At 34.5% G+C, this 24,365-nt stretch overlaps 1 protein-coding gene across 1 annotated transcript in view; it reads right to left on the bottom strand.

The window, feature by feature from the left end:
* Nucleotides 1-24,365, bottom strand: part of LOC123558090 (uncharacterized) — a 131,977-nt gene that overhangs the window by 22,271 nt on the left and 85,341 nt on the right. The window contains 4 exon segments of the mRNA XM_053544424.1: nt 16,877-17,011; nt 22,597-22,690; nt 22,851-22,903; nt 24,029-24,103. Of these exon segments, the coding sequence (XP_053400399.1) occupies nt 16,877-17,011; nt 22,597-22,690; nt 22,851-22,903; nt 24,029-24,103 (357 nt within the window).

Here is a 24,365-nt window from a genome sequence, read left to right as displayed (position 1 = left end):
GAGCGGCTCAACGCGTTCTTTGAGTATGTACAATCAACGTGGATTAACAGCGATTTGTGGCCAGTGGCGTCGTGGTCTGTGTTTGCGAGGTCGATACGAACGAACAACGACGTAGAGGGTTGGCATGCTCGTCTCAACCGCCGTGCTTATAAGGGCAACCTTCCATTCTACCTGCTGGTAGACCTTCTCTTCAGAGAATCGAAGGACATTCCCATTCAAGTGAAGTTGGTGAGGGAAAACAAGTTACGACGCCACCAAAAGAAGGCAAGTCTTACCACGCAGGAAAAGTTAATGACTTTGTGGGCTGAATACTCAAGAAATGAACGGTCAACGTGCAGCCTTTTAGATGCGTGTGCATCTATGTATGGACCTGTTTAAAAGTGTGTCTAAACTATTTTAGTGAAATCGGTGATATTGCTTATTTGCAGTTTGAATGTAAACCATTTAGATAAGATATAGTTTTAATGAAACTGATCTAGAAGATTTTATTACACATTACATTAAAGATAAGATATACTTCATGTGATATTAAGTGTATTAAGCACTCTTTATCGGCTGCAGTGTTACTTGACGTGAGTTTTCTTTTGCCGTGTATTAAGGGAAAAAGTGAATGGATTATTTATATTTGTTCATGTATTATATAATGTACCGTATTTTACCTAAGTCTTGGGACAGCATAAAATAATTATTTTTTTCACTGTCCCAAGACTTATTTCCCGAAAAATAATTATTTTGAAAAGTGTCCCAAAAATATGGACACAATAATCGTCATCGGGTAACATCCCCCACCCACCCGTGTTGAAAGCGGAAAAAAAACAACAACGATTATCGGTAATTATTCTGTTGATAAACAAAGTAATTGGCCTTGTTTTCATTATCAGTTAACACCCCCTCAAAGAGCTAAAAGAAGTGTGTCGGTATCATGACATTAGAAGTGGAGATCAAAGCGGTATAGTTTCCCCGAGATTTTCATGGCATTACGTCATGTTTTCGCGCCATGTTGCACATCACTATTTGATCGTACCGCCTCGGTGAGAAGTAGATCTAGTGTTGTAACAATCAATAAAAAAAGCTTCTTTTTAATTTGTTAAAGCGAATGTGCAATATCCCGTAAAAACTGACAGGTAAACGTGTCAAACTATAATAGCGGATATCTTACCTCTGTGACCTATTTGCCCTCAAGGAGATTACAAAATGCTTTGAGAAGAATATCTTATTATAAAGTGTCGTGTCAAAAAATACATGTACATGTACAAAGATTCATTCAAAACTTATTAAAAATACGCAACAACATCAGTATTGTTTTTGTTTTTTAACCGCATTTTCTATTTACGTTCACGAGTTCACGTAACAGAAATCTGTTTGCCAAAAATCGTTTTACTTCATATTTTTAAATTGCTGTCCCCTTTTCATTATTTAAGATTTTTCTATTCTGTTTTTTGTACTTTCTGGTCAAAAGTCTGAATTTTATGCCCATAGTTTGTATCATTTATTTACTTTTAGAAAGAAATAAGTATTTAGGATCGCGCTGTTTGAAATTTTGCAAGTAATTTTATGAAAATTCGACCGTTTTTATAGAATTTTGCCAACATTTCTGTCGATACCTTTTTAAAATCGTTATAGAATTCAAACTATATTACTTCTCAATCGGTGTTGAAAATCTGAAGCGATAAAATCAAAAAATGAATGCGTGACGCGCGTTTTTTGTATACGTGTCGATGAACAAAAGTAACGGCGTTGTAAGTTAGACATTACGTTACCTCGCACGTGCTCGTGGAATGGAAAATTACCGGCATGGCGTTTTGATATCTGTACGATTCGCGGGTAAATTCCAGTCAGTGGTAAATAAAAATAAACAAGTAACGGAAAATGGACTTCCTGGCTGCAGCAAAAAAAAATACAACACTTTAACTGGTATGGTAAAAAAACACTTTACTAGTAAAAACACGACACGAAAATGTTAAAAAAAATAGTCTTTGGTTCTTATAATTATTTGATATTTTGATCGATACAACACCATACAATGTATAATAACGGTATTTGGGTTACATCTTAAATCAGTACAAACCTTAGTCCCAACACTTAGGGACGAAAAATACGCTGAGAAAATACATGTCCAAAAACTTAGGGTCAAGAAAAATAATTATTTTTCCACATTTTAGGGGTGTCCCAAGATTTAGGGTGTCCCAAGACTTAGGTGAAATACGGTAATATATTGTTATGTTGTATTATGTGCTGCTTGAACTATTAATAAATCTTTAAATAAAAACTTTGCATCGTTTTCTTTTTCAGTCACAAATAACTATTTCAAATTAAGATAACAGATAAATATAACCCTTAAATACTATTGGTTAGGTTTTTTACGAAGCAAAGTGATTTAAGCTATTTTCATTACTTTTAAATCTGAAATAAATGAATTTAAATAATTTAATTTAAACTATCAATCGTGTAATTAAAGATCATCAATAATATTTGATGACTGTTTAAGATCAATAGAACTGCCGGCAATCATTTTCTTACTTAGGACAATTTTGATTAATGACAAACTGTAAACTAAATTGAACTGTCATCAGGCATTGACATTATCACAGCTTTTATGCAAAACAAAACAATTTCACTAACACAATCGGCAAACAATATTCTTTTCACTTAATTAAACATAAATATAATAGATCTACATTTTGTATTTTACAAAAAAATAAATAAATAAAATAAGAGTAGAAAAATCTATTTCCTCGGTCATTTACATATCCTAATTATCTCATTATCACCTTTGTTAATGACGTTATTAATGTTATAAGAATATAGTTATATTTCTAAACCAACCAAATTAAGTTTCTAAACATGGTACGAGTTGACCAAAAACTTTGGTCCGGGTAGTCCATAGTATATGGTCCGTGTCGTCCATAATATGGTCCGGGTCGTCTATAAAATGAGCCTGTAAGTTAACTTTAATAAAAATGAGCAATGTTAGTAATAGACATTATTAGTCATTCTGAAACTTTAAAAACATGTATCTGGTACAAAATAGTGGCCTAGAACTTTACAAAATACAGCTCAGTTCGTTCTGAAACGTGCTCCGGGTTGTCTGGTCCGTATTGTCCCATGGTCCGTATTGTCCCAGTACCTTTCATTTCACTGGCGTTGTACTTCAATAAGCAACTACATTTTATTAAGTTATATGTTCTCTTCTCATGTAAACAAAATTTCGTTTTGAAACGTTTTTTAAAAGACCGATTTGATAAACAGCGCCACTCCGGTTTTCTTTATGAGTTATCATTCGTGTTTGTCAGTCCATTTTTTTTCTTTCTTTTTTTTTTTGTACAGTCGGGTTGCAAAGACGATTTTCTGCACTTGTTTCAACTGGAGCCCCAACAAATGTATCATGTAATTTTTATAAATCAAATAATTATAATCAAAGGCCTGAAGGGCCTGAGAGTCGGCTAATGATTTATGTACTGGTAGTATAGTCTACCAGTTTCAGTTTGGTTTTAGTTTTTTTCCCCAACTGAACAGAGATTTTGTTACAATAGATGAAATGGACATTCAATCGATGCCTAGTAAAACTTTGATTGACATTATACAAGTATTTAAACCCAATATATTTCTCTAAAATTGAAGAGTGGTTCGCAAAAATAAAAATGTTGAAAGTACAAACTACAATTTGACAGGTGACACTAAGATACTGCCCATGACTATAAATAATTTTCCAGTAAACATTTGCCTCTGGCATTACCAAAACAGGCAATTATCGGCTGGTATATATTCGCACATGATAAAATTTGAATACGAAAATTTATATATTGAAATTTATAGCGCGGATTGCCACATACAATTTGTAACGGATGGACGAAAGAACTGTTCAGATATTTTACAGATAAGGGGCCTGGCAATAAGCGTGTCACACGCTAGGTATTGTTCAATCATATTATAAGGGATGTGAATTTAAAGTATACTTACTTTTGCGTTTAAAGATATGTAAATGTTGCTGAGTGTCAATATATAGTGTCATGAATGTTTACACTGACAGGAAAATTGCGCATTCGAAACTAAGAGAAGTTACTCGGAGTAGCTACCAATTTCGGAAAAGATAACCAATATTAATAAATGCAGTTCTTTTTTAGTTAAAACCATCATATATTCTATTTCAGACCTGTTAACCCCTTCAAAACCATGTCAGTAGTCCCCAAGTCTATGTACTTTCAATTATCCGTTTTGATTCATGTAGACAGACAGGCCCAGACTGGGCTGAAAAAATGTTTGAGCCATTTTTACGTGGTCGGTAGCAGGGTGGGTTTGGGGAGGGGTGTTCCTTCCCGCTTTGAACTGCAGTCAGATTTTGAAATGGGCATTGTGGCAGGTGGTAAAAGGGCAAATGTATCAAACTGTAAAGTGGCAATATGGGGGGAGGGTGTGGGAGGATACCCCCTCCTGCAATTAGGGTTTGGGGTATCACCACAAGGAAATTTTGAAAATGTAGACCCTTGATACAGCCTTTGGTGCGATTTCTAACTGAAAATTTTATGTTTTAATTTCTAAATATTACCTCTAGATTCTTTTTAGTATTACAATATTCAAAGTATGAATGACTGTCACTTCATATTTTTACTTTCAGGTCATGCCTCAGCACTAGAATATAAGTCTGATATTGATTCTATGTATGTATTATAAAAATAAATTCTAGAATCATTTCTGTTACAATAATATCTATCATGTCTGTTACTTTAATGTTTAAATTTCATAACACAGCTCGATATTTACCCAAAATATTATATCCGGATATGATTACACTTTCTTTTATACCGCCAAAATCTCCAGTTTCAACAATATGTTTTACAAATTGTGATGATATAAAGACAGTTTAGCAGCAATTGGCAGTATCTGACATTGAAGTTTACGGTGAAATTATTTAAATCATTTCATAAAAAAAATTGTTTCGTTTCGTCAAAGCACTCTAACATAGACGATCTACTTTCGATTTCAAAAACTACAAGAAAATACAATTTAATGTTTTGCCGATTTGTTTATTTCTCGAAAAATAAGAAATAAAATCATTTTTAAAATCAGTAGTAATTAAACAAATCAGTAAGAGCTCTTTCTCGGGATAATTTATCCGCTTACTGACTGCAAAAATCAAGCCATGTGTCATCATGAAAAGCAGAATGGGTGACGGTTTCATTTTTTTGCGAACCTGAATCGTAAGCAAATTATCCAAACCAGTCAAAATTCCAGAAAGGTTACGATCTAGATTCTTTCTAGTATTACAATATCCAAAGTATAACTGTTACTTCATCTTTTTACTTTCAGATCATGCCTCAGGACTAGAATACCAGTCTGACATAGATTATATGTAGGTGTAATAAAAATAAATTCTAGAATCATTTCTGTTACAATAATATCTATCATGTATGTTACATGAATGTTAAAATTTCATAACACAGCTCGATATTTACCCAAAATATTATATCCGGATACGATTACACTTTTCTCCATTTTCAACAATATATTTTACAAATTGTGATGATATGAAGACATTTAGCAGCAATTGGCAGTATCAGACATTGAAGTTTACTGATAAATTACCTCTTATTTAAATCTTTTCATAAAAAAGTTGTTTCGTTTCGTGAAAGCAGCCAAACACAGACGATCTACTTTCGATTTCAAAAACTACAAGAAAATACAATTTAATGTTTCGCCGATTTGTTTATTTCTCGAAAAATAAGAATTAAAATCATTTTTAATATCTGTAGTAACTAAACAAACCAGTAAGAGCTTCTTCTTCTGATAATTTATCCGTTTACTGACTGCAAAATTCATGTGTGTGTGTAGAAACCCACGCAAAGTTTATAGAAATCATACGATGCGTGTATACGTTCAATGTGGGAGAATTAAGGCTGATCGGGATCGGCTATGTTACCTAACGCATCCAGACGATTCAGATTTTGTTTTTAAAAAAGCATTGTGTGCATTTCTGTAATTTTATATACGTTTTTATACGCTTAGAAATTATTAACCATGCGTATTTGCATTATTTCTATACGTAATTTACGCTAATACGCATCTTATCTGGAGCCCTGTGGAACTATTTTTTGTCTTTCGCTTGATGTTACGCAAGCTTTGTAAGCCTGCGCAATTCATAAAATGCACATTTATGCTTAATGAGTTACATTCGAGTACTGCACAATTACAAGTCATAAATATGACAGATTACATCGTATATTGGTCATAGCAAAGGGAATTCACACAACTTAACTTCATTCATGCAGTGAACTGTTTGAAGTTTGAGAAATCTAATGGAACTACATCCCTTCACTGTGTTATTTGGTCCATCTAGACTTAGAGAAACGCTGGATAGCAAGGACTCGTCAAAACGATTTCATCGTTTAGCTGACTCAAAAATTATTTATATCGGTTTCCCGTGTGATGTCTCATTAAATGCAGTGACCATTTGTTTTTTACCCGTGATCAAACATAGCCTTTTGAAATAAACCCGTCGGATTCTAAATAAAAGAAGTGGATCCCCGTCGAAAGGATTTGGATCCAGTCAGAAACATTTGGAAACCAGTCAAAAATGTTTAATACATTGCAGTCGGCTGTCTGCAAACATTAAAGGATGTGCCGCGCGTGCACTGATTGCGTCACGTGCTAATTACGGACCGATTATCAAGGTGACAATCAGACCGTTTGACACGTTTATTGATTATCTGAGGGTGCGACCAACAATTTTCTGCTTGGCAGGTGATCGTGTATTGAGATTTCAGACCGAAATTTATACTTTTCTCCATTTTTGCGGGACCGATTTTTTTCGTTTTTTCACTTCACGAATCAGTCTGAAAAGTCAAAAATCGGTCCAAAACCGACAAAAAAAAAGAACCGGCAAATTTAAATAATTTAATTTAATAAAAAGTGAATTTATACTTATTTACTTTTCTTTGTAAATATACTGTGTTTTTCTTTATGTTATTTAGAAGAGCATCCCATCATGCTAATGCCCTAATGTTTGCTAAATAATCTGCTATTCTGACAATGGTTCAATTATAGCCTTAAAGTCATTCTGTCTTATTTTCATAATTGACTTACAACTAGACTGTAATGAACATCCCAATATTTGATCAAAATAGCAGCCATTTTGTTTCCACGGCAACATAAAACAAAATGGTGAATTTATTTTTTTTTTATTTGAACTGTATTTCCATAATTCTAAACTACAATATTTCTTCTTTCTCAAGCTACGATGAAAGACATTATCATGCTTATTATCAACTCAAGAAACTATAGAAAACTAGAGCTATCACTAAAGGTGATGAACGTACCCCCCCGTACGCACTGACACAGTACATTGCAATTTGACGCACACAAGATTGCATAATTATGTGGACTGTATGTATATAGACTGTATGTATACAGTATAGTAACAAAACACAGAGTCCCATAACTATGCAAAATATTTATCTAAAAGAACGTAACATGCACCATGCGCAACTAGGGTTGGTACTGATTACTTGTGTGAAGTTTCATTAAATTGTGTGCAAGGGTTCGGAAGATTAGGCGCGCACAAGATTGCATATGCAGACTGTATGTACATAGTATGTTAACAAGAAACAAAGTCCCATAACTCTGCAATTTTTGTCGTTGAAAGAACCTAACATGCCCCATGCACAACTACTGTTGTTACTGATCACTTGTGTGAAGTTTCATTAAATTGTGTCAAGGGGATGAGGAGAGATGGTGCGCACACGATTGTGTCTATGTATATAGTATAGTAACAAAAAACAAAGTCCATAACTCTGCAATTTTTTTTTCTGAAAGAACCTAACATGTCCCATGCACAACTACTGTTGTTACTGATCACTTGTGTGAAGTTTCATTAAACTGTGTGAAGGGGATGAGGAGAGATGGTGCACACAAGATTGTGTCTATGTATATAGTATAGTAACAAAAAACAAAGTCCCATAACTCTGCAATTTTTTTTTCTGAAAGAACCTAACATGCCCCATGCACAACTACTGTTGTTACTGATCACTTGTGTGAAGTTTCATTAAATTGTGTCAAGGGGATGAGGAGAGATGGTGCGCACAAGATTGTGTCTACGGACGGACAGACAGACAGACAGACAACCTGAAACCAGTATACACCCCCCCCTGACAACTTTGTTGTCGGGGGGTACAATTATTCTATTTAAAAGGGTATTTAAATGCTAAATAAAAAATTCAGCTGTGTGAAAATGATGTTATAAAACACCAAGAAAATGGCTGCTTGCTTGGCTTTTCATTTTCTTAGATTTCAGCCAGCCATATCTTTTTTTTTCCAAAATTGGTCCAATTAGAAATATTCTTTCAGCATTTTAAATGGCAAGACAATAGTTTTCATTATAAGATCAACTTCTGGATATGCATTTTCCCCTTAAAAAAATGTTTGGTTTTCCTACTCAAAGTGACAACTTTTATTGTAAATTTGTTGAAGCTTTTGCATGTTGAAACAGCATGGACTATTTTACAACTGTAGTCGCCATATTTCAACAAGGATGTATACACAACTCACATTTAAACTGTATGCAGTCTTTTCTTTCATAATAAACTTTCTAAGAATAACCATACTATATTCAACAGTTGAGATGATGATTCTAAGTGATTATCATTTTGATACATCTCATCAAATTGCTATAAAAATATTTTTTAAAATTGCTAACTTCATGTAAAATGTCAAGTTTCAAGTCAAAACTGAAATAATTTTTTTCATTTCATTCATACCTTTTTTTTTTTTTTTGATGAATTTCCAGGAAATATTACGTAAGTTTGTGTGGCCTAACCAGTTAAAACTCTTATTATAACTATTATAACAAAGCTAATACATACTTTGTCCCAGAATCAAATGTTATTGGTTAGATAGCTACAACAGTCAGCCTGAAAACCCCAAATTTCAGAAGCAGGGTGGATGTTACCTAAACAAATATTGCTTACTGATTGCTGATATCTATATTCCTCAGCCTTTAAACAATTACAGGTTTAATTGATGATATATCTATACAATTAAAAAAATCTGAAAGTCTCATATTAAGAACATAGAGTGAAATCTCACTAAACCATGTGATTTCTATATGAATTCTTGTTTATTGCTGGAAACCTTTACTTCACACATAACTTTCACCAAAACTCAGTCAGAATTGATACTTTTATTCATTTCTTGTTTGTTAATAATAACTTATGGAAGTAATTATCTGATACTGTAGACTAAATAGTTGTCAAAATGGTTCCATTTTGTTGATGTTTGAAACAGTTTCTCATCAAAAACAAATTAAATGAAGGCCCAGTATCAACTACAATCATGTAAGAAACTATCACCTGCTGCAAAAAGGAAATACATTACAACAAGGCATTAAAAACAATTAAATACTATTCAACTGACAGAACTGGGTTTATTTACATCCTCATTATAGTTGCAAAGTACTTTGTGTTCAGTTTGGGCTATTGTAAAACCATTTCGGCACAAATTTAAACAAAACTACACAGAATTTTCAGCATTTGCTAGACTACAATAACTATCTTTTTACCAGTCCCAAAAACTGCCAAAAATCTTAACGGAATTCAGGTCTACAGATGATATAAAGTATCCCTGGGTAAAGCTAAACACTGTCAATTAGACAAGCATTATAGATAAACGTGGCTATAGATGATGCCAGCTCTAGTCTAACATGCCTTTGCATACTATGTTCAAGTCATACAATTAAGATAATAGTGGCCATAGACAATACACCTAGTGGAAAAATTACCCAAAGAATTGCAAAACTAGGTATGAAGGTACACCACAATTATTTACTGACCATTTTTAAAACAAGAGGACCATGATGGTCCTGAATTGCTCACCTGTCCCCACATGACCAAGTTTTGAACTGAGTATGACGTCGTTTTTTCTATTATTTGACATAGTGACCTAGTTTTTGAGCTCATGTGACCCAGTTTTGAACTTGACCTAGATATCATCAAGATAAAAATTCTGACCAATTTTCATGAAGATCCATTGAAAAAATATGGCCTCTAGAGAGGTCACCAGGTTTTTCTATTATTTGACCTAATGACCTAGTTTTTGAAGGCATGTGACCCAGTTCTAAACTTGATCTAGATATCATCAAGGTGAACATTCTCACCAATTTTCATGAAAATCTCATGAAAAATATGGCCTCTAGAGAGGTCACAAGTTTTTTCTATTTTTAGACCTACTGACCTAGTTTTTGATTGTACGTGACCCAGTTTCAAACTGTAACTAGATATCATCAAGATGAACATTCTGACCAATTTTCATGAAGATCCATTGAAAAATATGGCCTCTAGGGAGATCAAAAGGTTTTTCTATTTTGAACCTACTGACCTAGTTTTTGACCGCAGCTGACCCAGTTTTGAACTTACTAAACTTTTACTTACAACTTTCATACAAATCCCATGAAAAATATGGCCTCTAGAGAGGTCACAAGGTTATTTTATTATTTGACCTACTGACATAGTTTTTGAAGGCTAGTGACCCAGTTTCAAATTTGACCTAGATTTCATCAAGGTGAACATTCTGACCAATTGTCATCTGTTGGAAAGTATGGCCTCTAGAGAGGTCACAAGGTTTTTCTATTTTTAGACCTACTGACCTAGTTTTGGACTGCACTTGACCCAGTTTCGAACTTGATCTAGATATCATCAAGATGAACATTCAGACCAACTTTCATACAGATCCCATGAAAAATATCACCTCTAGAGTGGTCACAAGCAAAAGTTTACGGACGCACGCACGGACGCACACAGGAACGACGGACGCCATGTGATCACAAAAGCTCACCTTGTCACTTTGTGACAGGTGAGCTAATAAAATATTAAATAAATTGCCATATAACATGAATGTCAGAATGCATAACATTCCCTCATGGACCGTAAGTTTGCCAATTACAAATTAATCGGCAAACTGTGCAATATCACTTTGAGCAAATCAACTGTCATTCTTCTAATTTTAATACAGATCTGTTAGACTGTCACTATCTATAGTAAGGTATACAACAGCAGCTATGAACAGGTTACTTAATTTTAATTACACAGCTTTAATATTGTTATTTACACAGTAGATCTATTTATATGTGTGCCATGCTTTTTGGAATTTTCATCACTTGCAAACCAAGATTTACTGATACTTCCAGAAAAACTTTCACTTATAATGCAACTCATAAACCAAATGCCCCCCTTGATGCATTCAGTAACTGCACAAGGAACAGAAATTATTTGGTCACTGTGCACTAGACATTTGACGTACTGACCTCAAATCAATAATTATACGTCATTTACCAGTCATAAGAGACCTCCATATCAAATGTGATCTTAAACTGTTCCAGGTCACTGTGACCTTGACCTTTGACCTACTGACCTCAAAATCAATAGTGTCATCTGCTGGTCATGATCAACTTCCCTATTAAGTTTCATGATCCTAGGCCCAAGCGTTCATAAGTTATCGTCCAGAAACGGTTCAACTGTTCCGGGTCACCGTGATCTTGACCTTTGACCTACTGGCCTCAAAATCATTACGGGTCATTTGTTGGTCATGATTAATCTCCCTATCAACTTTCATGATCCTAGGCCCAAGAGTTCTTGAGTTATTATCCGGAAACCGTTAAACTGTTTCAGGTCAGTGACCTTGACCTTTAACCTGCTGACTTCAAAATCAATAGGGGTCATCTGATGGTCATGACCAATCTCGCTATAAACTTTCATGATCCTAAGCTGAAGCGTTCTTCAGTTATCATCCGGAAACCAATGGGTCTACATCTGCAAAACAACATACCCCTCCTTCTTCGAAGAGAGACATAATTACAGGAGAGATCGCTATGACATCATGCATTAACATTTGTTTATCTGGTGGTGGGCAAAACAAATGGTTTAAATTGTTTGTGCAAGGGATCAGAATATTTGATTTTTAATAAATTTTTCGCTCATTTATGGATTTTCAAAATTCAAAAAGTTTTGAAATTCTTACAATGTTCATTTTTTTTTTTTTGTCAGTATCAAAGTTTATTTACAAATTTAGATTAATATAACATAATTAAAGACACATTTGACGGAAATTCATATTACAAACTGTGGCACTACTTCATTGTATCTATGTAAATATAGAATTAATATATGGATACAATGTTTATATTTTAGTATTCAAATATCTTTTTTAAATGAATAACCATTTTAAATAACAAATAATTTTAATAGCGGCATAGTGATGTTCAAAACTTTTAGAAAAACACTGTAAGTTAAGCGTTCATAATTAATCCACTTTATTTTGAAATAATAATTAAAAGCAATTAATAAATTGCTTGTTTCATAACCTTTCCATTGATCAAAAAAATATTGATATAATGTGTTTTAAGAAAGTTTAGGCTGTTAGAAAAACATCACTGTTTACAAACAAGAGGACCATGATGATCCTGAATCGCTCACCTCTTCCCACATGACCAAGTTTTGAGTATGACGTCGTTTTTTTCTATTATTTGACATAGTGACCTAGTTTTTGAGCTCATGTGACCCAGTTTTGAACTTGACCTAGATATTATCAAGATAAAAATTCTGACCAATTTTCATGAAGATCCATTGAAAAATATGGTCTCTAAGAGAGGTCACAAGGTTTTTCTATTATTTGACCTACTGACCTAGTTTTCGAAGGTATGTGACCCTGTTTTGAACTTTACCTAGATATCATCAAGGTGAACATTCTCACTAATTTTCATGAAGATCTCATGAAAAATATGGCCTCTAGAGAGGTCACAAGGTTTTTCTATTTTTATACCTACTGGCCTAGTTTTTGACCGCATGTGACCAAGTTTCGAAAATGATCTAGATATCATCAAGGTGAACATTCAGATCAATTTTCATGAAGATCCATTGAAAAATATGGCCTCTAGAGAGGTCAAAAGATTTTAATAATTTTAGATCTACTGACCTAGTTTTTGACCGCAGTTGACCCAGTTTCAAACTTGACCTAGATATCATCAAGATGAACATTCAGACCAACTTTCATAAAAAAGTTACTAAAAACAAGCCATTTTTAGTAACGTAAAAGGGAATTAATTAAAAAAAAAAATGATTGTAAGTTAACAAAAGAAGGATCTGCAAAATAAATCTGTTGACATAAATGAAATTTCAGATCAGTATCTTCATTAGTTACGGAGATATACCCATTTTAATTTGAAATAAAGGGAGGTAATTTGACATAAAATCAGTCCATAGTTATCTACCCTGATTGGCTCAGACCAACTAATGACAATAATGAAATTTCAAATAAGTACTATAAGCACTTACTGATATAAATCCATTTTGATTACAATCTGGGGAAGTAATCTGATATAAAATAACTCTGAACCTACGCTTGGATCTGATTTGTCATGGAATCCAAAAATTATTGTTGTTGAAGTTATTTTGGAAGTTTGTATCAAATAAAACCATAAATGAGGTCTCTATATGGCTGCAAAAGTCAAAATAGCCAATTTTGGACCTTTAAGGGGCCATAACTCTGGAACCCATGAAGAAATCTAGCCAGTTAAAGAAAGGAACCAAGATCTTGTGGTGATATTAGTTGTGTGCAAGTTTGGTTAAAATCGAATCATAAATGAAGCTGCTATTGTGCAGACAACATCAAAATAGCTAATTTTGGCCCTTTCAGGGGTCATAACTCTGGAAACCATTAGGGGATCTGGCTGGTTCAATTAAGGAATCAAGATCTTATGGTGACACAAGTTTTGTGCAAGTTTAATTAAATTCAAATCATAAATGAAGCTGCTATTGTGCAGACAAGGTCAAAATAGCTAATTCTGGTCCTTTCAGGGGCCATAACTCTGGAACCCATAAAGGAATCTTGCCAGTTCAAGAAAGGAACCAAGATCTTATGGTGATACAAGTTGTGTGCCAGTTTGGTTAAAATCAAATCACAAATGAAGCTGCTTTTGTGCAGACAAGGTCAAAATAGCTAATTTTGGCCCTTTCTGGGGCCATAACTCTGGAACCCATAATGGAATCTGGCCAGTTCAAGAAAGGAACCAAGATCTTATGGTGATACAAGTTGTGTGCCAGTTTGGTAAAAATCAAATCATAAATAAAGCTGCTACTGAGCAGACAAGGTCAAAATAGCTAATTTTGGCCCTTTCAGGGGCCATAACTCTGGAACCCATAATGGGATCTGGTCAGTTCAAGAAAGGAATCGAGATCTTATGGTGATACAAGTTGTGTGCCAGTTTGGTAAAAATCAAATCATAAATAAAGCTGCTACTGTGCAGACAAGGTCAAAATAGCTAATTTTGGCCCTTTCAGGGGCCATAACTCTTGAACCCATAATGGGAACTGGCCAGTTCAAGAAAGGAACCGAGATCTGATGGTGATAGAAGTTGTGTGCAAGTTTGGTTAAAATAAAATCAGAAATGAAACCACTATCGTGCAGACAAGAAATTGTTGACACACGCACAGACAGACTGACGACGGGTGATCACAAAAGCTCACCTTGTCACTATGTGACAGGTGAGCTAAAAAAACATGGATGTTCGGTGTCTGCCCACCCAATCACTGTCTTATCAGTTCTAAAAATAGAAAACAAAACGGATTTGTATACAAACACGATCTCTCCTACTAAATATATATTTGTTCTTGATTGTTGGCTGTAAACTAGGTATCTGTTTCAAACCATTTTGATTATATATCAACAACCGTTGTCCATTTCAAACTTGAAACAATAAAAAAGAAAACACTATGACACCAATACCATTGTGTAGTGTGTAAAACTGATGAATTCATTCCAAAATTTTATTATGTAAAAATAAATAGATTTATACATGTACCTTAAAATACATAAATATTCCTACACAAGACCTAAAACATGTACACTTTCCTTCCAAAAGTTTATAAACATATTTTCTATACAAAAACTTGAAGAAAATATGTATTCTCCTTTTAAGTGTACGATGAAGAGATAGGTGCATTTCAAATATTAAATCAAATATAGTTCACAAACTTGTGAAAGGTTCTGTACACAGTTGAAACACAGCTGAAAGTCAATATCTTAAGTTTATTCTTAGTCTAAAGACAAATTTTCCCCACCCCTAACCCCATCCCTTAAACAAAATCCCCTTGCTCAGTCTGACCAAGGCAGATAAAATCTCATGGTTTAAAACTAATTTTCAATTTATTCAATTTATTTTGTAATGGATAATCATCACCTTAGAAAGTGTCATCTCTTAAAAATTATGTTGATTTTCAAATGTTTAAAGGGGAATATGCAACAATTAGCAACATTTCTTATCAGAAAAAGCTAGGTGAAACATTAACACTGACCAAAAAAGTTTGAACATTGGACTACAAACGAAAAAGATGTTGGCATTTGAATACTATATTTGTAATGAAATAGCAGCCATTTTGGGCATGGTGACACCATCATTCTTCCCTTATATAGGCATTACCAAGTATGGTAAATCACGGAATAACAACTAAGAGAATCATATTTTGAAGGCCATAATATAATATGAGCCTTAGCTTGTGTGTAAAAGTGTACAACTTAAATTTAACCTCTGTGTTAAATTGTATATAACATAGTTTTCCATCAATACTATATTTGGTAAAGCCTATATAAGGCAAGATGGACTGACATCAACAGTGCCCAAAATGGCTGCTGTTCATTAATATACTGACAATATTTAAACTGCCATAACTTTTCTGTTTGTATTCTTGCCTACCTAGCGGGGAAAGTATACATTTATCCGAGCACACGCCGGGGATAGATATTCCTGTCTTTCCCTAGGGAAAAACCTTGTCTAAAATAGTGTGCACTAAAGTGACGTCACATAGTACCGGCACCATTGTGACGTCATAAACTATATAAATAATGTCAGGAAATACCCAAACTTATTTGTCTCCACCATCTATTTTGAACATGATAGGCAAGAAAAATGATCTAACATGTCTGCCTGTGTAAGACAGCTGTTTTCCCTACCCTCGGGACAGCATGGATAAAAAACCTCGCTAACGCTCAGTTTTCCATTCCACACTGTCCCTCAGGAAGGGAAAACCCTGTCTTACACAGGCAGGCATGTAAGATCCTTATAGTCTTGTTTTCATTATTTTTTTAACCAGTTTATATTTTTCCATTAAACTAAATACATACATTGTCAAAAGTTGAATATTCCCCTTTAAAGATTTTATTTAACAAAATCAAAGGGGGCGTTTTGTCCCCCATAGTAAAATTAAGCAGGGAAGATTTTGTCCACACTAGATATTGCCCTATATTCCAAACTTCTTACTTAGTCAATGTTGTTTTAAAGTCATACTGAGTATTTGGCATTTTTATCTCATAATTCTCAAAAAATGTCTGAATTAATATGACATATTGAATCTCAACTGTTTTTCATTGCTTCCTATCAAGTATCAATAAAGTGTATTTTACACCAGGTACAAGTGCATTAAACATTACCATCTTTTTCTGTTGTAAAACAATCAATAATTTGATATTCAAAACAGCTACAATATCAAAGTTGAAGACTATACATTTAATGAAGACAATTAAAACATGCAGTATTTGAAATATTTTTAGTGATTTATATTGAAAATTCCACAAATCTATGCATATTTTGGAAATTAAATAACAGCTTTTTACCCTGGTATATTTCTCAATGACAACGAAGAGAAAATACATTCATACAGTTTAGATTTGTAAAATGTACAATCAGTTCATTTTGCCGCCTGACAATTTTGTTTTCTTGGCCTAAAAAGTTATTTCATGGGGATATGAATTAATGAATTTCATCTTTTGCAGATAAAACAAAAATTTGTCCCCCAAAATATAACTGATTTCACTTTTTTATTAAATGATAAATACTTACATAAACAGAGAGTGCCAGCTGGAAGCTTGTGATGGCATTTTCAAATTTCTTTGCCTTTATCTGTGTTTTACCTAACAACATGTACATGGATGCTGTGGGATTGGAACGCGATGCTGTCTGTAACGCATCTATAGCCTACAATATATAACATAAACTTCTAACATATTGTTCAAAGTAAATAAAGGTGAGATGTCACTTATGCCAGACAGTTCCAGTTCAAGCCCAATCAGTACTTTGTCTTGACACTGAATTTACAAGTGTACACATTCTGTATAAATATGATACAGATTGTTTTAAAAATGAAGATGTTAATGACCAGTTAGAGTAAATTCTCTAATATGTTTCACTAAAATTCTAAAAACAAGAGGACCATGATGGTCCTGAATCGCTCACCTCTTCCCACATGACCCAGTTTTGAGTATGACGTCGTTTTTTCTATTATTTAACATAGTGACCTAGTTTTTGAGCTCATGTGACCCAGTTTTGAACTTGACCTAGATATTATCAAGATAAAAATTCTGACCAATTTTCATGAAGATCCATTGTAAAATATGGTCTCTAGAGAGGTCACAAGGTTTTTCTATTATACTATTGACCTAGTTTTCGAAGGTATGTGACCCTGTTTTGAACTTTATCTAGATATCATCAAGGTGAACAATCTCACTAATTTTCATGAAGATCCCATGAAAAATATGGCCTCTAGAGAGGTCACAAGGTTTTTCTAATTTTATACCTACTGGCCTAGTTTTTGACCGCACGTGACCCAGTTTCGAAACTGACCTAGATATCATCAAGGTGAACATTCAGATCAATTTTCATGAAGATCCATTGAAAAATATGGCCTCTAGAGAGGTCAAAAGATTTTTCTAATTTTAGACCTACTGACCTAGTTTTTGACCGCAGTTGACCCAGTTTCAAACTTGATCTAGATATTATCAAGATGAACATTCAGACCAACTTTCATACAGATCCCATAAAAAGTATGGCCTCTAGAGAGGTCACAAGGTTTTTTTATTATTTGACCTACTGACCTAGTTTTTTAGGGCATGTGACCCAGTTTCAAACTTGACCTAGATATCATCAAGGTGAACATTCTGACCAATTTTCATGAAGATCCATTCAAGGGTATGGTCTCTACAGAGGTCACAAGGTTTTTCTATTTCAAGACCTACTGACCTAGTTTTTGATCGCAGTTGACCCAGTTTCAAACTTGACCTATATATCATCAAGATAAACATTCAGACCAACTTTCATACAGATCCCATGAAAAATATGGCCTCTAGAGAGGTCACAACGTTTTTTCATTATCTGATCTACTGACCTAGTTTTTTGAAGGCACGTGACCCACTTTCAAACTTGACCTAGATATCATCAAGATCAACATTCTGACCAATTTTTATGGAGATCCATTCACAAGTATGGCCTCTAGAGAGGTCACAAAGTTTTTCTGTTTTTAGACCTACTGACCTAGTTTTTGACCGCACATGACCCTGTTTCGAACTTGACCTAGATATCATCAAGATGAAAATTCAGACCAACTTTCATACAGATCCCATGAAAAATATCGCCTTTAGAGATGTCACAAGGTTTTTCTATTATTTGACCTACTGACCTAGTTTTTGATGGCACGTTACCCATTTTCGAACTTGATCTAGATATCATCAAGATGAACATTCAGACAAACTTTCATACACATCCCATGAAAAATATGGCCTCTAGAGAGGTCACAAGGTTTTTCTATTATTTGACCTACTGACCTAGTTTTTGAAGGCACGTGACCCTCTTTCAAATCTGACCTAGATATCATCAAGGTGAACAGTCTGACCAATTTTCATGAAGATCTCATGAAATATATGGCCTCTAGAGAGGTCACAAGGTTTTTCTATTTTTAGACCTACTGACCTAGTTTTTGATTGCACGTGACCCAGTTCGAACTTGACCTAAATATCATCAAGATGAACATTCAGACCAACTTTCATACAGATCCCATGAAAAATATGGCCTTTAGAGAAGTCACAAGGTTTTTCTATTATTTGAACTACTGACCTAGTTTTTGAAGGCATGTGACCCAGTTTTGAACTTGACCTAGATATCATCAAGGTAAACGTTCTGACCAATTTTCATGAGTATCTTGTGAAATATATGGCCTCTAGAGAGGTCACAAGGTTTTTCTATTTTTAGACCTACTGACCTAGTTTTTGATGGCACGTAACCCAGTTTCGAATTTGACCTAGATATCATCAAGGTGAACATTCTGACCAATTTTCATGAAGATCTCATGAAATATATGGCCTCTAGAGAGGTCACAAGGTTTTTCTATTTTTAGACCTACTGACCTAGTTTTTGACGGCACGTGACTCAGTTTCGAACTTGACCTAGATATCATCAAGATGAACATTCTTACCAACTTTCATAAAGATCCCACAAAAAATGTGACCTCTAGAGTGGTCACAAGCAAAAGTTTACGGACGCACGCAAGCACGGACGACGGACACTGCGCGATCACAAAAGCTCACCTTGTCACTTTGTGACAGGGGAGCTAAAAACACCAAGTATTAACAAAATCCAATATGATACAGCATTCAAACTGCTTAATGTCTGTGTTCATAACATCTGTTATATCACAAAGATGAAGTAAATCTACATTAAACAGTGTATATTTAAGTATTTTTGTTTCATGCTTTCTACATAAGTTTATCATTTGGCTTTAAACAGTTGGTTTTTTTTTTAACAGGCGCTTGTTCCATAATGTTGAAAACTGATGGTATATGACTTCATACAGCAGCTAAATATGACTAAGGTTATTTTCATTACTTATTCTTTAATGTTGTAAAATTCCGCTCTAAAATCTACAGGTTAAAACTAGCAATAATGTTAAATTCATTCTTATTTCTCAGGTCAAACCTTCCATTTTACACAACCCTGTACTAAAAAATCTGAAGAAACATCTATCCTACATTTACTATACCTTAATGATTATGTTATATTCAAAAAGTGATGTGTATAGAAAGTATGACCTGAGAAATGAAGTCTTGTTCAAGTTGTCTTATATATATTTGGTGCAGAATCACTGTGTGCTTCATGTATATAGACATACTCTAAAATACCTTATCATAATCGGTGCCTCTCTAAAATAAGCAAGTATAAAACATGTCTAATTTTCATTACCTTCAAAATACTTCAATTAGATGCAAGATGAATGTATATCATTTACATTAAAACAAAAAATTAAAGAACAATTTCAATACCAGAGAATATGTTAACAAGAGCATTGCTGTGGAGAGCAATATTTCTTGCCCAAGTAATGGGGGAAAGACAAAATTTTAGGAGATCACCTGCCTGATCTTTTCCCCTAGGGAAAAGATAAGTTACACCTGGGCATGTTTATGTCATAATTTGATGTCGTAGTGTATGAGCAATATCTTTGAAAATATTGCAATGATATCAATGGTAGGCAAGAAAAATGGTCTTATATGACTGAGTAAGCCATCAGGACACTGTGGATAAAAAACCTTGCTACTCAACCACTCAGGTTTGGGAAAACCCTGTCTTACGCAGGCAGTCATATAAGATCCTTATAGTGCTCGAAGAAAGCTAAAGCTAATGCAGCAAAATTTAGTAATGTTGACTGTGATCTTGACACCACAGGCCCAATATGCAATCCCAAACTAGTGTTTTTAATAAGCTGCCTATCAGCAAAGTTTCACTTCAAGATGTCATTCCAAACTAAAAATATTGAGTGGAGACCATTTTCTTTTGAGTATCAGTGACCTTGACCTTGATCCCACTGGCCCAATATGCAATTGAAATCTTGGTCTTCCTATAGTACAAATTTCATTTCAATATCTCAAGCCAAACTGATGTTATTGAGGGGACAAGGTGAGTTTGACACTGCCCATTCACCAGTCTGTCCAATGACACTGCCAATCTAACTGGAAAACCTGTTAAGAAAACTTTCTTTTTAGAAATTGATGTTTCAAAACCTCTTTAAACTACAACAGAGGTTTTTGCACAAATTTACAAAACATATGCTTAAGTTTCATTCTTGCATCTGACATGGAATCAAATATATCAACACTGAACCATAAACTATAACAAGAGCACCGCCTACGAGTGTCATCGCCTGTCTGCAAGTACTGGACAGTATACACGAAAAGAAATTCAGTTTAGAATTTCTAAATACAGAAAGGGCCATAATTCTGATAAAGTGCAGGTTAGAGTTATGGTTCTTGGCCTACATAGTCATGTAATGATGATAAACAAGTGTGCAAAGTTTCAAAGCTGTAGCTCTTATAGTTTCTAAGAAAAGGTGGATCTAAACAAAAACTTTAACCAACGCCAACTTTGACGATCAAGTGACAACAATACCTCGTAGATTTTTTAAAACAAGAGGGCCATGAAGGCCCTGTATCGCTCACCTGACCTATTGACCTAAAGATCATCAAGATTAACATTCTGACCAAGTTTCATTAAGATATGGTCATAAATGTGGCCTCTAAAGTGTTAACTAGCTTTTCCTTTGATTTGACCCGGTGACCTAGTTTTTGACCCCACATGACCCAGATTCAAACCTGACCTAAAGATCATCAAGATTAACATTCTGACTAAGTTTCATGCAGATACAGACATAAATGTGGCCTCTAGAGTGTTAACAAGCTTTTCCTTCGATTTGACCCAGTGACCTAGTTTTTGACCCTACATGACCCAGATTCAAATCTGACCTAAAGATCATCAAGATTAACATTCTGACTAAGTTTCAAGAAGATACAGTCATAAAAGTGGCCTCTAGAGTGTTAACAAGCTTTTCCTTTTATTTGACCTAGTGACCTAGTTTTTTACCCCATCTGACCCGGAATCAAACAGGACCTATAGATCATCAAGATTAACATCCTGATCAAGTTTCATTAAGATATGGTCATAAATGTGGCTTCTACTGTGTTAACTAGCTTTTCCTTTGATTTGACCTGGTGACCTAGTTTTTGATCTTACATGACCCAGATTCAAACTGGACCTTGAGATCATCAAGCTTAACATTCTAAGTTTCATGAAGATACAGACATAAATGTGGCCTCTACTGTGTTAACTAGCTTTTCCTCTGATTTGACCTGGTGACCTAGTTTTTGATCTTACATGACCCAGATTCAAACTGGACCTTGAGATCATCAAGCTTAACATTCTGACCAAGTTTCATGAAGATACAGTCATAAATGTGGCCTCTACAGTGTTAACAAGTTTTTCCTTTGATTTGACCTAGTGACCTTGTTTTTGACCCCAGTTGACCCAATATCAAATTCATCCAAGACTTTATTGAGGGTAACATTCTGACTAAATTTCATTAAGATTGAGCCAAAACTGTGACCTCTAGAGTGTTAACAAGCTTTTCCTTTGATTTGATCTGGTGACCTAGTTTTTGACCCCAGATGACCCAATATGGAACTTATCCAAGATTTCATTGAGAGTAACATTCTGACCAAGTTTCATTAAGACTGGGCCAAAATTGTGACCTCTAGTGTTAACAGTCAAATTGTTGACGACGACCAACGGACGATGGGCGGACGATGGATGGACGATGGACGACGGACAAAGGGCAATCACAAAAGCTCACCTTTGAGCACTTCGTGCTCAGGTGAGCTAAACATCAGATGAGCTAAAAACTGTTTTCAGATCTTAATATAAATGTACTTGCTTTTCATTAAAACAGAAAGCAAACAATATATTACCTTGTCATAGTTTTTGAGGAAAGAGTGGACCACAGCTTGTTGGGTAGGGCGCTGTCCCATGGATGACACCTCACTACCTATCTCTGATGCATGTCTGCAGGAAAAAGGTAACAATCATTTGTTGCTTTTTTCTTGTAAAAATATATCTATGTGAAATCAACAATATGTAAATTCAAAATCTACAACAATTTACATGCCAAATTCACTGTTTACTCTGTCAACAAATATTTCTACAAGACAACACAGAAACATACCTAACACAGAAAGCAGCAAGGTCGAGATGGCCGAGTTCAAGCAGAAGCTGTCCCTGAAATGATAAAGTTATTTCATGTTAAAACATAGGTTATCATTTCATGTGTATGCGTACCTGTAGTAAATCCCTATACACAATAATAAATGTCTGCTAAAAAAGGCCCTATAAATTTAACTGAGCTGTTGGCTACAATCTTAATTGTGGCAAATTATGACACCTTAGGTCTTACTGACATCAAGATGGAAATCAAACATGTACCTGTGTAAGTATGAACTTACAGTCTCCCTAGTATCTGCTAACAATCTAACTCTCAGCCTGCATTGTATCCAGTATAGCAAGGAGAGTCTATGTAAATACGACAGTCATACCCTCAGTACAAAGACCAGGCTTGCGGGAACAAATACATGGTCTGTGCTTGCAGGTGGTCTTTATATACAGGTTACAGTATACCAGTATCATAAATGTTTAAGATGGAAATAAAACTAATGGCAGTGAGGTCTCCAGTCACAAGTTGTTTTTAAAACAAATTTGAATGTTTCTTTTTTAACACAGCAATATTAATAAATTTTGTGAATTCATTAATTCTGTAATAGACTTGTATTATTATGCAAAGAAATGAAACTTCCATTCAAAGTAATTAAGATTTACATGTATTTGTATTTCATGTATTGCTCTATATTTAATGTATGTAAAATCAGTGTTGCATCTAAAATAGTTAAAAGTAATTCCAACTGTTTGTTAACAAGAGTGCCACACTGTCACAAAATACGCCAGTCTAAATATTCAGTTATGTATCATAAAGGTAATAATGTTGATGTTGTATGCCTTGTTAACCCCTTAAAAAAGTAAGAAGGAATCAAGGTATTTGTGAGGTTCCATGTGGGATGAAATTGACAATCGGATCAAAACTGTTTGAATGGACAAGACTAATTTTGCAGATTTCAAGTAATTCAAGAGTGCCTGGAGCGATTTGGGCGGTTATAGAACTTGGCTGAGATATTATGCCCACAAACATTGTCAGCAAGTTTGGTGAAGATCGGATGAAAAATGTTAGACTTAGATAGCGGACATGCATTGGACGCTGGACGCCCACCTGCCCGACACGGGTGTTTACATAATATGCCCCGCTCTTTCAGAGACGGGTGTATAAAAAGTAATTGTAATTAAGGATAATCTTACCCTGTACATGTAATAGTGATGTACATCTGGTCGTAGATGTATCGCTCTTGTAAAATCTCTCAATGCTAACTTCAACTGAAAAACATGAAACAAAATTATCAAAAAACAAAATAGTGCAACTATTCATGTTAATCTCAATCATATTATCAACAAATTTAGATTCTTACAGGTATATTTGTGTTTTTGGAGAAAGGTATACACTATTTGATGTGGCTACAATGGTCCTCCATCCCTCATGAAGTGAGGTAAAAATTTTTACCTATCTAGCAGGGAAAGAAAAGGTTGTTCAGGTAGTAGATCACCTTATCTTTTTCCCTTGTAAAAAGACAACCTTCAA

Source organism: Mercenaria mercenaria, chromosome 5 (assembly GCF_021730395.1).
Source record: "Mercenaria mercenaria strain notata chromosome 5, MADL_Memer_1, whole genome shotgun sequence".
In the NCBI taxonomy this organism is placed as follows: Eukaryota; Metazoa; Mollusca; class Bivalvia; order Venerida; family Veneridae; genus Mercenaria; species Mercenaria mercenaria.
The sequence above is the reverse complement of the archived record's forward strand: the minus strand, read 5'-3'. Positions and strand labels throughout refer to the sequence as shown.